Source organism: Heterocephalus glaber, unplaced genomic scaffold (assembly GCF_053883595.1).
Source record: "Heterocephalus glaber isolate CG9 unplaced genomic scaffold, H.glaber_assembly_v1.0 deba00001555, whole genome shotgun sequence".
Lineage (NCBI taxonomy): Eukaryota > Metazoa > Chordata > Mammalia > Rodentia > Bathyergidae > Heterocephalus > Heterocephalus glaber.
In genome coordinates, this window is record NW_028258346.1 from 5033900 (window position 1) to 5049627 (window position 15728).

A 15728-nucleotide genomic window follows, 5' to 3' on the forward strand; every position below is an offset into this window, starting at 1 on the left:
AAAGTAGGCATAGTACTATATGCCAAATACTTTTTCTTTTTAACATCTTGATAACTGTAGTTGAAATAATTGGCATCCTCTCTCTCTCTCTCTCTCTTTTATTTTTGGGTTTTTTTGAGACAGGTCTCACTATGTAGCCCAAGCTGGCCTTGAACTCATGGTGATCTTCCTGCCTCAGGCTCCTGAGTGCTGGAGTTACAGGCAAGCACCACAACAATTGGCTCTTTTTCTTTCTTGAGACAGTCTTACTGTCTAGCCCAGGATGGACTTGAATTTGCAATCTTCCTGCCTCAGCCTCCTGAGCACTGGGATTACAGGCATGCACCACCTTCCCCAGCTGATCAAGCCATTTATAAAGGTCAAGGCACATCTTCCTTTATTTTATTTAGAACCATAGCACACTAGAGCTGAAAAAAAACTGACCCCCATCGTTTAGTCCAGCTCTCTCATTTTATAGGAGAATGAAAGCCAGAGATAAAAAATTATACAGCCATAAAAAGTCATGTGGCCAGTGTTACCTGGCTGCTGGCCATGGAATCACGTGCTGGACAGGTCTCTGGACTCCCATCTGGAGCTGTCTCTCCTGTGCTTTGCTGCCTAGAGCCCTCCATGCAGTACCAGGTGGGAATAAGGACAGCCATAAACTGGTTTCCTTTGATACTCACAGCAACCCCTCCAGGTAAGTGCAGTTCCTGTCCCATCTTGCAGGAGAGGAATCTGAAAGTTGGAGAGACCAAGTGAGTCGCTCAGGGTGGAGAGTGTGTGTGGTACAGGGGACCAGGGAGCAGGCTGCTCCGCCCAGACACGGTGCGGCCCGCCTTCTCCATTTGGAGGAGAGAAGTTGAATCTGGTCTTTTAAAATCCCTTTTTAACTTGAAATTCGCAAATCCAAAGTTCTTGGTGATTATTGAGTCTTGAAGAAATACCAGCTGTCTTAGTAGCAAACCCTTGTCTTAATGATCAGAGGCAAGAAAGGCGTTTTTGTAGAACAGCCTAGAAACCAGAGCGCCAAGGCCATAGGGATTCCTGAATGTTATTTCTGGCTGCCATGGAAACTGTAACGTTGGGCAGTGGATTTAATGGAGTCAAGTACAGCTGCTGAAGCCCAGGCTTTGCTCAAGCTGTGAGTGAAAAGGAAACAAATTGCTGCGTCAATAGACTCCCTCTTGGGTAATGTACTGTCCCAGTGTGTTTAGGAGCTGGACGGGGAGCCATGTTAAGTAAGGATGGAGGAAATGAAGCATTGCATCAAAGTGGAGGGAGGTTTCAGGGGAGTGGAGGAGGTTGGGCTCCGATTTCACAAAGCTTGGAGAGATGGGGCCTTCAATGAGCTTTCTGAAGAGAACCAAGCATGCTTAGTTTTGTATTTTCCTACAGCACATTTGGAACCCTCAGCGGGAATTCACCCTGGATGGATGAGGTGTCAAGCAGGCAGATGGGTTTGGGACTGAGGAGCCACCAGGCCTGTACAGGAAACTGAGCTCTATAGGTACTTTAACAAGAAGGGATTCAATACAGAGAATTAAGTGCTCACGTAATTGCTGGAAGGGCTGGAAGAGGGGGCCTGGGGGCCACTGCACAAGGACACATGGGTAGGATCAGGATGCTGCCCCCCACCACTGTAACTGGCATGTATGGTGCTGGTGAGCTGACCTTAGCACACATACCACGTGGCTGCTGCAGCTAACTATCTTCTATAACCTCGATCACCAGCAGAAACAGCAACCACCTCCTCGCTTCATCCTCTGTGAGCATTTCTAACCAGGTTTACCTCATTCTTCTCTAGAACCTAGCTGCAAGGGAGTCTGGGAAATGTGGTTTTTAATCTTTTAAATTTCTGCCGTATTGGAAGACTCATAGGAAGAGGTGGGAGTTCATGCTGAGTGCCACTTGACACCCAGTTATAATTTCCTTTGAAATTTGGGCTAACTAGGTAAAGGAGTAGGAGGGCTAGGAAGGCTGAGTTGATAGGACTTAATCACTGGTGTAAACTCTCTCTTCTGCCACCTGAAGTCTGTCAGGTAGACTCACTCTGGGGTGGGATAACAAAGGGTAGAAATTCAACCCCTGAGGACAAAGGCGTTTTCCTGAAATTAAATCTGGTGCCTTCTTTATTAGTTGTTGTTGTTTTTGTACTGGGGATCGAACTCAGGTCCTTGCACTTGTAGGGCAGATAGTGGAACCACTGAGCTAAATCCCCGGGCCTTCTTCATTAGCTTATATGGAGGGAGATACTGATTTACACCTGTGGCCAGACTGAAACTGGATGGAGGGGATCCAGGAGCTAGGGAGGTGCCAGGTTGGAGAGGCTGGCTTGGGGTTGGGCCAACTATGTAGGAGAGTGAAGTCTGGGTGAGTCAGGAGGCCCTAGAATGTGCCTGCAAGGAGGATGGGCACATTTACAACCCTTTTATGGCTCCCAATGCTCCTTAATGATGCCCAAATAATAACTATATGACGATGATGACGACTACTACCACTACTACTGCTAGCACTACTACTACTTATCCTTTTCTTCTTCTTTCCCTCCTCCTCCTCTTCTTTTTTTTGTACCAGGGATCAAACTCGGGACTTTCTGTTTGCAAGGCAGGCAGCGGAACCACTGAGCTAAATCCTCGGCCCCTTCCTTCTCTTCTTTTCTTTCCCCACCTCCTCCTCCACCTCCTCCTCCTCTTCTTCTTTCCTCTTTTTTCATTGGTTATATAGATTAACAGGTTTCACTTTGGCAAAGTTTTTTGGTTTTTGTTTTTTTGGGGCCAAGGATTTAGCTCAGTGGGTCCACGCCTGCCTTGCAAGCACAAGGTCTTGAGTTCAATCCCCGGTACCACAAAAAAAAGAAAGCAAAACATGTTTTTATTTTTGAGACAAGGTTTTATTATATAGTTCAGGCTGGCCTTGAACTCGCTAGGCAGCCCAAGCTGGCCTCGAACTTGTGGCAGTCTTCTTGCTTCTGCCTCCCAAGAGCTGGGATAACAGGTATGCACCACCACACCTGGCAACTTTGCCAGATGTGTATGTGCACACAGCATAGTTTGGCCATCCCCCATCACACCCTTCCTCAGCCCTCTCCCCTAGTTTCACATTTTTTTGGTTTCAATGAGTACATTTTGCTCATATCCATCTACCTATTATCCCTCTTACGGCTCTCCCCCCTTCTTCCCTTCCTCTTGTCGGATAATAGTATCCCTTCTACTTTTTTGTTTTCTTCTTTAGATTCCACAAATAAGGGAGAGTGTGCACTATTTGTCTTTTTGAGAGTGGCTTATTTCATTCAAGATGATGGTCTCCAGATCCATCCAATTTCCTCCAAATGATAGAATTTCATCCTCCCTTATAGCTGAATAATACTCCCTTGTGTATATATACCGCATTTTATTTATTCACTTAACTGTGATGGGTACCTAGGCTGGTTCCATATCTTGGCTATGCTGAATTGTGCTGCAATAAATAAGGATATGCAGTATTCCTGTAGTATGCTGACTATAATTGCTTCCATTTGTTTTTGTTTTTTTAGCAAAGAGTGATATAGCTGGATCAAATGGTAACTACTTTTAGTTTTTTGGGGATCCATACTGATTTCCATAGTGACTATACTAATTTACATTCCTACCAGCACTATAGATTTCCATTTTTTTTTCTTGCTGAGAGCTATTCTGACTGGGGTGAGCAGGATGTAAGTTTTGACTTACATTTCCCTAATGGCTAAAGAGATGGAACATTTTTCATATGCTTACTGGCCATTTGTACTTCTTTTGAGAAAAATCTGTTTGATTCATTTGCCTTTTTATTGATTGAGCTATTTGATTTTTTTGTTAAGTTTTTTGAGCCCTTTATGTATTCTAGATATTAATCCTTTGTCAGAGAGTAGTTGGTAAAGGTTTTCTTCCATTCATTAGGCTGTATCTTGTTTCCCTTACTATGCAGAATCTTAAAATTTGATGTAGTTCCATTTGTTGATTCATGCTCTTTCCTGTGCTATTGCAGTCCTTTTGTTTTGTTTTGTTTTTGTTTTTTGGTACTGGGGATTGAACTTGGGACCTTGCACTTGTGAGGCAGGCACCGGAACCACTGAGCTAAATTCCCAGCCCTTGCAGTCCTTGTTAAGGAAGTCTTTGCTTGTGCCTATGGTTTCAAGTGTTTCCCCTCTGTTTTCTTCCAGCAGTTTCAAAGTTTCAGGTCTTTCCAGTACTGGGACTTGAACCCAAGGCACTGCATATGCTAGACAAGTGCTCTATCACTTAGCTACACCCCAGCCTCAAAGTTTCAGGTCTTATACCTAGGTCTTTGATCCATTTTGAATTGATTTTGTCCAGGGTTAGATGTAGTTTTAATCTTCTGCAAGGGGATATCCAGTTTTCTCAGCTCCATTTGTTAAACAGGCTATTTTTTCTCCAATGTATATTTTTTGTTCCTTTGTCCAGAATCAGATGGCTGCAGTTGCATGGTTGTTTTTTTTTTTCTGTGTTTTTTGTCCTATTCCTTGGGTCTACATGTCTGTTTTTGTGCCAGTACCATGCTGTTTTTGTTACTATCACTCTGAAGTATAAATCAGGTATTATGAGTCCTCCAGCCCTGCTATTTTTGCTTAGAGTTGCTTTGGCTGTTCTGGGTCTTTTGTATTTCCATATGAATTTTAGGATTTTTTTCTCATTCTGTGAAAAATGTCATTGGTATTATGATGAAGGTTGTATTGAATCTGTAGAGTGCTTTTGGCAATATGGACATTTTAACAATATTAATTGAAAATGGGAGGTCTTTCCATTTTCTGGTGTCTGTCAGTTTCTTTCATTAATGTTCTGAAGTCTTTCACCTCCTTGGTTAGATTGATCCCTGAGTATTTTATTTGAAGCTATTGTACATGGAATTGTTTTCCTGACTTCTTTCTCAAGTAGCTCATTACTGGTGTGTAGCAAAGCTGTTGATTTCCAATGTTGATTTTATGTCCTGTTACATTGCTGAATTTATTTATCATCTCTAAATGGTTTTTGGTAGTCTTTAGGTCTTCTAAATATAGGATCATATCACCTGTAAACAATGATGATTTGACTTCTTCCTTTTCTACTCATATCCCTTTATTTTTTTTTCCTTGGGTAAAGTTTCCATAACTATATTGACTTGTTCCTGAATCTTTTTTTTTTTTTTTCTCCCACGGTACTGGGGACTGAACCCAGGGATACACTACCACTTAGCTATATCCCTGACTGTTAAAAAATTTTTTTTTTTTAAATTTTGAGACAGGGTCTTGCTGAATTGTCCAGGCTAAACCTCAAACTTGCAATCCTTCTGCCTCAGCTTCCCAAGTAACTGGGATTACAGGTGTGTGCCACCATGCCTAGCTCCTGAATGGTGTCCAAACTCCTTATATTGGAGGCATGTGCAGCGCCCCCCCCCCCACAGCCCACCATCCCAATCTTGTTCTTTGGGATCCAGCCATCCCATACCAGCTGGGGCTACTTGTATGCTTCTGCTTTCTGCTGCCCTTCCCTGAAATACCACCACCTCCTTGCCTGCCCGGCACCTGCTCTTCCTGTTGTATTAGCACTGTAACATGTAGTCATCATTCTGTTCCGGAGTCAACACCGCCACCCCACACCCCACACCCAGGGTCGGTGCTCCCCTCCGAGCTCCAGCTGCTCACACCGTTTATGAATCTTGGGAATCCATCCTCTAGCAGGCTGAGGCTGGCTCTTGGCCTGCATGCCCAGCCCCTGGCTTCTGTAAGATGTGGAGAGAGGCAGTTTTAGAAAGAAAAGATGGTGAGAGGTTTGATAGAGAATAGTAAACTTGCTCTGTAGGTATTCAGTAAGCTCCCTTTTTTTCTTTAAAAGGCTCTAAGCCCTTGGTGATCCCAGGCTCTTCCACACTTCTTACCCACGTGAGACAGCTGCTTGGGCTGCAGACCCGGAGGAAAGTGAGCGGTGCTCGGCGAGGCTCAGGCGAGTCACATGTCCACCTTGCAAGGTGACTCGGTGCCTTAGGAACGTTTGCTCTGGGCTGCGCTGGGGCAGCTTTCTCCCTGGCTTCCTTGTGGAGAGAATCGTCCAGGGTTCTGGAAACCACAGCTTCTGGACTCATGATGCCGCTTTCTCTCAGCTCAGGGAACAGCCGCCAGGGGAGACTGATGTGAAGTGGTGTGTTTTTCCTGATTTTTCTCCTCCCCGTTCTGCTGGCTCCCTGGTGCCCTCCTGAGGGCCTGCGAGGGCCACGTTTCTGAAGGAATTTCTGACTGTCAGGAGGGCAACTAAAGTCCCTGTGGCCCTCATGTCTGCTTTAGGAAGCACCCTTGCTACCCATTCTCCAGAACCTTGGGAAAACAGCAACAGAAACAATCCGAGCCGTGGCCAAATGTATTTTGCATAGAAACTTGCTGTGTCCCTCTGTGGCAGAGAGAATCCGCCCAATGGGGTTTCCCACCACACACTTACCCTCTGCACATGCTCAGAAGCTCTGCCTTTGCCTGTGAACTTGGGTCCTGCTTCTAGGTGCTGGAAAGAACTTAATAAAGGTTGACAGCCAGGTGTGGTGTTGCTCATCTATCACCCTAGCACTCAAGGCTGAGGCAGGAAGATTGCCGTGTGAGTTTGAGCCCAGCCTGAGCTACATAGTGAGTTCAAGGCCAGCCTGGACTACATAGTGAGACCCTGTCTCAAAAAGCAAACAAACAATGAAGGCTGACATTCAGACCACAGCTGGGTGTTCTTAAGAGAAGTACGTGGTTCATGGCTCCTTGAATGTTGGCAGCCACTTTTTGGCATGGCTCACTGGGACAAAGGGTCCATAAGAGAAAACCCTTGAGCAGAGAAGAAAAGCACGTCTGGCAGAATGGGGAGACTGGCTACCACAACTTCCCTTTCCCGTGCCACCTTCTCTCTTTCTTTCCAGTTGGGCATTCCTGCTAGGCTGTGAGGGGGTGACCATGGAGACACCTGTGTTGTGACTGTCACCCTCAGCAGTTGGCCAGGAGTAGTGCGTCGCTGTGTCTGTGTGGGGTACATGCCCCGCGCTCAGGACAATCTCTGGTAGCCGCTTTTTGGGAGCCAGGGTTGGGCGTCCTGGTGACGCATGCACCATGTGAACTGCTTGGTTACTCCGCCCACCCTGCCTGCCATGCCCTGCCACCCCTTTGTACTTGTCTCTATGGCCTCCATGTGCTCCTGCGCCCAGCACCAGGAGTGGGATGTTGCCCATGGTGCCTTCAGTTAGACACCAGCCATCAGGGAAATCAAGGTGAATGAGGCACCGTTGGGACGCAGAGCGCCATCTGCAGGCCAGTGGGCACCACGGGCATTTAGGGTGACGTCACTGCGGTTGGGTTTGTGACTGTGCTTGCCCTGGCTGTCACCCTGTAAGGAGAAGGCAGTTTTGGACTCCAGGCAGTGTAGCAGGTCAAAGAGGCCCAGCGATGCCACCCAGGGTACTGGCCTGGGGCAGAGGGCAAGTGGGGACATTTGTATGATCAGGAGCATGTCTGGAGTTCTGCTCTATCCTCTGGGTCTTGTTCTGGTCTCCAGTGCCAGTTCGTGCACTACCTGGTAATGGGAGGGTAAGGGACTCTTCTCTGGGACGGTTTCCCATTGAGAGGAAAGTCTGCACCAGGTCACTTGCCATGAAGCAGAGGCTAAAATATACAGGTGTGGCAGTTGGAGGGACTTGGGCTCTCCTTTTGCACCATCTCTCATGAGTGCCAGGAACATGCATGTCCCAGCCTCCTCATCTACATGTGGGAGGTAATAATGGTGCCCACCTTCTTTATTGTCTGACCCTAACTAGAATCCGTGACGGAATGTTTGCATTAGGAAACACAAGAGAATCCAGGATTTGGGCCACCGTATTTCCAAGGCTTCTCCTGGTTGTGGGGACACAGGCGCAGGGTGCCCTGCCTTCATCTTCTCTTCTCAGCCCTTGGCAGGTGATCTGTCAGGCTCACCTGTCCTTGTGGACAAAGCTCTCAGGTTTGTTGAGCCTAACAAGCACCTGGAGCAATTACCAGTGCAGATTCCTGGGCCTCACCCCGAGGGAGGCTGATTCTTTGGGCCTGGAGAGCTGAATAGGATCCAGTATTTTAAAGTATGCTAGGTATAATGGTTTATATATAGGTGTCTCCCTAAAGCCTCATGCAGTCATAGGGACGCTTTTGGGGGTGACTGGATAGCAGGGGTGCTGTACTCATCAGTGGATTAGCCCACCCACGAGTGTGTAACTGAACGGGCTGTTAGGAGGAGGGGTCTGGTTGGAGGAGGGGGTCGTTGGGCCTGTGGCTAGGAGGAGTGTACCTCCCTTCCTGGCTCCTCCCTAACACTCTTCTTCCTGCCCACCATGCCTTGAGCAGCTCTTTTCTGTTCTGTCCCTCTGCCATGTGGTCCTGACTTAGAGCCAGCCCACCATGGACTGAGACGTGAGCCAAAACAAACCTCTCTTCCTCTAAATTGTGGGTGTTGGATATTTTGTCCTAGCAACAAGGGAAGTGACTAAGACACCAGTGTTTCTGATGCCTCTCACTGTTGAGGAGCCTTGTCTTTACTGTGCCTTCAGTGAGCGACTTTCCCAGCCCGCCCCAGCTTGGGGGGCTGGCTGCAGCCCTCTCTCCCGGCCTTCCCGCCGAGGGGCATAAGCAGAGACCCAGATGGGCATCTAAGTGCTGGCTCCACGCTGGGTACGAGGGATTCACAAAACATACTGTGTATGGCTGGTAGCTCCGTGCATGACATATTGGGGAAAGTGCTGAGACAGAAGTAAACAGGGGGTGCAGGGGCGCAGAGGGATGTCATTTAGGTCCGTGAAGGTCAATTAGGAAAGGTGCTCCAGGAGGTGCCCACAGGGCAGTGAGCTAGGCTGAAGGGGCAGCCGAGGGGATCCCTGGCAGAGGGTGGAGGGCAGCGGGGCATTGTGGGGTACAGTGGAGGGCAGAGAGTCCTGATTTCATCCTCCTGTGAACATCAGTGGCCTTAGGAGATGCTGGCTTTGATGAGACAGCTCCCCGAGGCTTATTTTTCCTGGGAATTTTATAGCTGCCAGATCCAGCTGTTGTGACTTAGATAAATGATAGCCACGAAGATACTCGTTAACAGGAAAGTTGAGATAAAAAGAGGGAGATTCAGGTCTGTTTTGTTCGAAGAGTCCCTCTCTCCTGGGACAGGAGGCCACTGATGAGATGGTTGGTGCACGGAGTGGACAGTGTCAGCCGGTTGCCAGCGGGTTCCTTCCCACAAGCCCTCCAGTTTGTAGGTGGGGGAGCCTTGGGACGATGTGTTGACAGGAACCCTGTGGCTGAACTTCACTTTTAAAGCCAGGGTGGATTGGGGTGTCTGCCCCAGTGCTGGGGCTAGGAGAAGGAGAGAGAGGTACAGACTTGGATTCGTCAACCTGGCTCTTGGTTTGATCTTATGACCAGCTGTCAATCCAGCTGTCTCCCTTCCCAAAGTTTGTGCAGTTGATTTTTGAGCCCAACATGCAGTGCTTGCCATTTTTACCAATTAGATTGCATATTGTTAGTTTTGGCCCATTACCCCAGCTCTCAAAGATAGCTTCTGGTCCTGATTCTGTTACTCACTTCATTAATGATTCCTCATAGAGGAACCACAAGCCCCCCCACCCCCGCCCCTGCAGAATTTGGAAAAATGTTTGGAAAGTGTTACCAAGTAGGAAACGATTTGCTGATGAATCCAAGATATGTCCTAGGCCCATTAAGTAGTCCAGGGTGCCTCCCTAGTAAATGTAGTCAAGTTTTTGGGGTATTCTCTGGTGGTTCTTTTGGAAGATGTGGATGGAGCATGACTGATTCAGAGAAAGCCATAGCTCACCCATTCTTTCACAGCCTCTGGCGTGATGTAATGCAGCAGCTGGCCACTGACTAATGAGGGAATTGGAGAGGGAAGAATTGATTCTGGGCTTCCCAGACCTGGCCAGTGTCCCTGGCACCCCAACCGAGGGCCCTAAATACTGAGGAATTGCAGGTTAGGCAGCACTGGAACAAAGATGGTCCAAATCACCTCCGAACTATCCTTGAGATAATCTGTGGGCCCTGACAGCTGGTCACAATGTGGAGGCATATCGGGGACAGAACCAGATGGGGGCTGCAGCGGCCGCATCTCAGGCATCTATGGGCATGCACTCATAGCATGATGGTGGGTGGGGTCGCAGGCTGTGTCACACGGTGGTCTTCATACCCAGCCATGCTCTCCATCTGCGTCGAGCCCCTGGGTCGGTGCACAGCAGTCACTGCTCATAGGATGCAGGCTCCCTGTGTTTGGATGAGCTTGTTTTATAGTTTTGTGGTGGGGCATCCATACACATAGGGCATTTTACAGTTTGAGGAGGTCTTTATTTCTTTTGCTCCGTCCCCATGACCCATAGTAGTCCTCTGCCATAAATGTGGCCTTCTCTGGAAACTCACATGCAGACTGTTGGTGTGGTCAGTCTTGTCTGCCTGCCCTTTTTATTTCTCACTGAAAAGTAGGAAGTTAGCTCTTAATAATGTAAGGGCTCATAAGACTGTCACATAAGTAGGATTAGCTAATTTACCTTTATTCGGTTTCTCAGAAATTAGTAAAATTGAATTCTTCTGACTTTGTTGTTAAGCACCAGACTCTGAACAAAGCTGGCAAAATGGTTCCATCTCATGTGCCAACTCTGACAGACTGTGTGTAGGTACCTGGAGTCTGGTGTCAAAAGGCTGAGTGGGAGAGGCTGGAATCGATTAATAATGTCTGCTGGGGCAACAAAAAACAAGAGACGGTATTGCTAACTTTGTCTGAAAACTTAAGTACCTGTTCCAAGAGCTATTCAATCTCTCATCATTGTCGTCGTCATCATCATCATCATCATCATCATCATCATCATCATCATCATCATCAAGGCTTTGATTTTTTTTCCTCCATTGTTCTTTTGAAACTCTGGTGAGTTAGTTTTCTTCTCAGTCCCTTTATGAAATTTTGCTCATGGTCTTAATCATGTAGTGTTTCTCGTTGCTTTTAGGTAATTAGAAAATCCTCTGGTTATTCTTAGTTACCAGGACAGTTGCAGCTCTTGGTTCGCATATTATCCTTGTCATAATTCCCATGACTTCAGTATCCACATGAATCATCCTTCAATAGCTCTGACATTCATTTCTCCACCTGATCCCAACCATTACTTCTCTTATCTTAGCCCTATGATTACAGTAATTGCAGTCCTTCTGTCGTCTCAGTTTAAACCTCCTCTCTTCCCAGTTCACCCTTCCTACATTTCAGCTCCAACAATTCTGTGATCTTATCTGGAATTTCAGACTATCCATCCCGTGTTTCACTGTCCTTCACCCCCTCAGTACCTCTGTGCCCTACTTCTCCAGCTTTAATATCATAGAAAAGCAAGGTTGTCACCTTGTCAACTACCTTTGCCCCTCTCCTGATTCATCATGATCACCATCTTCAAGTAGACCTTCAATACTGGTTGGAACCATTCTCTGGTTCTTAATCCACTCACTCTTCCACTGTCCCAGGAACTGTTATGGTGCATCATTAAATTTCTCATGGTTCTCTTGGTGAATGCCCACAAACCATCTGCTTGTGTTGCTGGGAATTGATATGAAGCTTTACATTTTCTGAGATCCATTCCTCTGGGGATTTTCCTCTTGTCCAGACTGTTTCCCCACAGCTCCTCATCTGTCTTTCCATCACACCTGTCCCATCACTCCATCTCCCCCAGAGCTGGCACCTACTGAATTCTCAGTGGGCGCTTGTCCAGTGCATGCAGATGTGAACAGCCAGTGACCAGCTTCCTGGGCTGCTGTGATGGTGGGAGACAAGCATCTGTTTTCATCATTTTACTAAATTCAAGAGAAATACAAGTAGGCACTTAGCGAGGTGAAAGCTCTTGGAGGGAAGCAGACGAGTTTGGGCCATAGCCTGAAGGTCCTGAGTCCAAGCCAGCAGTCCTGGTATATCTTGAGGAATAGAAAAGGTTTAAAAGGACAAAATCCTGTCACTGTATGAGCATAGCTTGATGGTTTAAAATGAGGGCTCTTAGCCCTTTGCAGTAGTAGAGTTATAAGAGATGGGTTTAGATCCAAGTGGGTTTAGATCCAAGCTCCTCTGCATCCTAGTCAGGAGGCCTTGAGCAAGTTCTCTAATCCTCTAGACTCACAGTCCTTATCTCTAAAGGGAACAGCACCCTCCTATTCCCTGTGGTGGATGTGAAGAGTGATAAAGCCAACACATGTAAAGCATTCCAAACAAGTTCTGGCACTTACTATGTGGCCAATAATATGATTGTCATGGCTTGTATCTGGATGTTCCCCAAAGCCTCATGCACTCATAGGTGGGGCTTTTGGGAATTGACTGGATCATGAGTGTGCAACACTGGATTAGTCCACTAGTTTAGCATAATTCTGGATTTATTGAAGAGGGAGGACACACTCTGGGTGGGGGGGGTACCAACCAATAGGCTTGTAGCCTGGATAGAATAAAAAAGGGCAGCAGAAGGAAGGCTGCTGCTTCTTGCCTGCCATACCATGAAGTGTTTCTCCTCTGTGATGCCACCTTGCCTCGGAGCCAGCTGACTATGAACTGAAACCTCTACAAACTGCAAGCTACAATAAACCTTTCCTCCATTAACCTGTGGGTATCGGGTATTTTGTCCCAGCAACTAGAAATATAACTAAGACAATGATCTATCAATTAGTACTCTATTGTCTTGGAGTCCCACAACAGCCTTGTGAGAAATTATTATCCCCATTTTATAGAGGAAGAGACTGCAGATCAAAGAGGTTACAGAGATGCTGAAGACCACTTGGGCAGAGAGTAGCAGAGGTGGGACTTGTACTGAGCTCACAGGACTACTGCTGTTTCACCGAGGATTTCAGAGCTCCCTGCGGATGAAATTGTTTTACCCTCATCATAAAGATTCGCATCCCATCTTACTCCAAGTGTGCTCTAACCTTCCCAGGAAGATGTTATGAAGTATTTGCTGTGCTATCACATGGCCACAATTGAATTTAGCCAGAGCAGGGGTGGCTGATCAGCAATAAGGCTACAGCCCTCCAATGAAAAGTGATTCTGATGTTGCATGCTGTCATCTCACTAGGTAGAAAAGTTGCTTTAAGTTGTCCTGACTCAGCTTCACCTTCTGGAAGGTAAGCCACCCTCCTTTGCTGAGTACATGGACTTTAGAGTTGAGCTGACAGAATTGCAAGTGCTGTTGACACGGTCCAGACCCTTGCCTCGTGGCTAGAGGGATGACATTTTATTATGTGGCTGCAAGCTGTCCAGACAAAGGAAGACCAAAGGAAGCCAAAGGAAGACCACTGTTGTCCTCCAGGCTGAGGAGACAGGGATGTCATTCATCAGAACCGATGGAGAGGAATGCACAGAAGGGAGCCCATTCTTAGGAAAAATCTCTCAGCAGACCCTTGGGGAGAAGCTACAAGGCTCCTCATGGGAAATATTTTGGAGTGATCCCAAGTACTAGCGAAGTCTGTGTGGTGGTGCTGACCATATTGAGAATTTACCAAGGGCACTTGCCATGAGATGCAGAAAAGGCACCACTGTATTCGACGTCCAACTGTAATGAGCCCTTAGGCCTCGCAGGGCAGTCACTTCTTTGAGCCTTAGTTTCTCCTTCCATAAAGTGAGTGCTTTGGACTCTGTTTGGAACCCCCAGTCCTGAGATTTTATTATTCAATGATTCCATGAACCAAAAGTTCAAAAGGGATTGTACTTTCTCATAAAATGGCAAAGATTTGAGTCCTAAAATCTATGCCTGCATTAGCATCTACTCGAGAACTTTTTGGCTCCATGGTTGTCATCATCTCCTTGAACTGACTGCTCTGACTCAGTCCCTTCCACCCGAAGCCCTTTCACTGTTTAATTATACAAATATTTGCTGAAGACTTACTTCAAGCCAATCACATGGCTTCAGAGGTGAATGAGACTAGTTTCTTGGCCTTGGGGAATTGACAGAGTGAGGCCATGACTTCCTAGGACTTCTGAATTCCAAAGATCCCTCTAGCTAGTGGTAGAGCTAATGCCTGGCATGCTTGAGGCCCTGGTTTCAGTCCCTAGTACTCAAAACAAACGAATAAACAAACCCCAAAACAGAACCCCGAAGATCTCTCTGTTTCCTAGATTAGTCATTCTCAGAGAGTGGCCCCTGGACCAGTATCATCAGCTGCACCCCAGCACATGTTAAAAAATGCATTTTTCCAGGTGCCTCCCCCAAGACCTACTGAATCAGAAGCTCAGGGTGGGGGGTGGCCTACAGATCTTAGCTTTTAGCAAGTACCCCGGGGAACTGGGATGCATGCTTAGGGTTGAAAACATCTGCACTAGCCCTTCCATGGACAAGCTGGACTATGGCTCTGAGCCCTCAGGGGATCTGAAGTTTTCTTAAAGAAAACTCAGTCACTTGGGCTGCTAGGACTTGATGATTTCAACTCCTGAGCCACAACCCACTTGGAGCCTCCAACAACATTTCAAAGCTTTGTGGTATTTTTATAAACGTCCAGACATTGTGGAAACTACCCATTTGTTTTGATGGGAACTGATCCAGATTCACACACAATTCCACATGGACCTTCCAGGCTTCCTTCTAAATTGATTGTGATGCTTAGTGAGAAGTGCTGATGCCATGACTAAAACCCGTAATAAAAATCCCACACCAGGGATAGCCCTCAGCTTCCAAAGATCTCCAGAGAAAGAGAGTTTTCAGGGGGCCAGGCCTCTGTGGACCATCCTCTCTTTGAAGGAGCCTTTAATTAATATCCTCCTCCATGGCAGAGTTGAAGCCCGGGCCATGCAGTCCTCAGCAAGTGGAGACTTTTGGGGCATGACCCAGCGGTAAGTTTGGACAGGAAGTATGGGCAGGTAAGGCTCCTGGGAGTGACCTCCTTCCTGGGACCTGTGCATCTGTCATCTGCCAGATGCTGGACCGTGGGTTTCTCCATGAAAATTAGAAACACGTGACCTCCGGGGTGGACTCAGGCCCAGGGCCCAGGAATTGCCTGCCTTTCCATTCCACGCCCCTCCCTGGGCACATTCCTGGGTGCAGAGCTGTAAGCTGTAGCCTTGGTACAGTGTGGACTGAGGGAGAACGGTAGGCAGGAGGGTGGACAGAGGACAGCTACCATATTGGCTCTTTTTGGGGGGGTGTGGTACTGGGGATTGAACCGAGGAGTGCCCTACCACTGAGCTACATCCCAACCCTTATTATTTTTTGACACCAGGCCTTGCTAAGTTGCCCAGACACTTTTGATCCTCCTGCCTCAGCCTTCCCCAGTACTGAGATTATAAACATGTACCACCACACCTGGCTTCATACTGGCTCTTTCCCTGCTCATTTCCTTACATTCTTGGAACTACCCAGAAAGTCATCTCTAAATATTTTTCTTTTTCTGAATTATGATTTTCAGACTCCCTGTGTCTCCATTTTCTCATCCAGCCAATGGGCGTGATCCTCCTGGCTATTTTCTCAATAGCTTATCCTGCAAAGGAAATGAGGCCACTGGGAGGGTGGGGCATTTATTTAGCTCAGTGGTGCCGCCGCCTGCCTTGTCAGCACAAGGTCCTGAGTTCGATCCCCAGTACCAAAAAGAAAAAAAAAAATGAGGCCATTGTGACGAAAGGACTCTGGAAAAAAGAATTTAAAACATCCCACAAATGTCAGATTTTATGTCGATCTTTCTGGGTCCTCAAAGCCAATTTGTTGGGTTGCCTGAGCATTCACCTTGGATTCACACTGTCCCCATGATGGCATGC

At 47.1% G+C, this 15728-nt stretch overlaps 1 protein-coding gene across 16 annotated transcripts in view; it reads left to right on the plus strand.

Annotated features, from left to right (window-relative positions):
- Matn2 (matrilin 2) overlaps window positions 1–15728 on the plus strand; it is a 134150-nt gene that overhangs the window by 26837 nt on the left and 91585 nt on the right. Inside the window, exon 2 of one of the 16 annotated variants that reach the window (XM_087190665.1) lies at window positions 14751–14810. The exons of 14 other annotated variants lie outside the window; for them this stretch is intronic. Coding sequence is in view for 1 of the 2 variants with exons in the window: in XM_087190653.1 (XP_087046779.1) it covers window positions 610–679 (70 nt within the window). In the remaining variant the exon portion in view is untranslated. Of the gene's footprint in view, window positions 1–594; window positions 680–14750; window positions 14811–15728 lie in introns of those variants that run through there. One more of the 16 variants, XM_087190653.1, reaches the window with a different exon arrangement.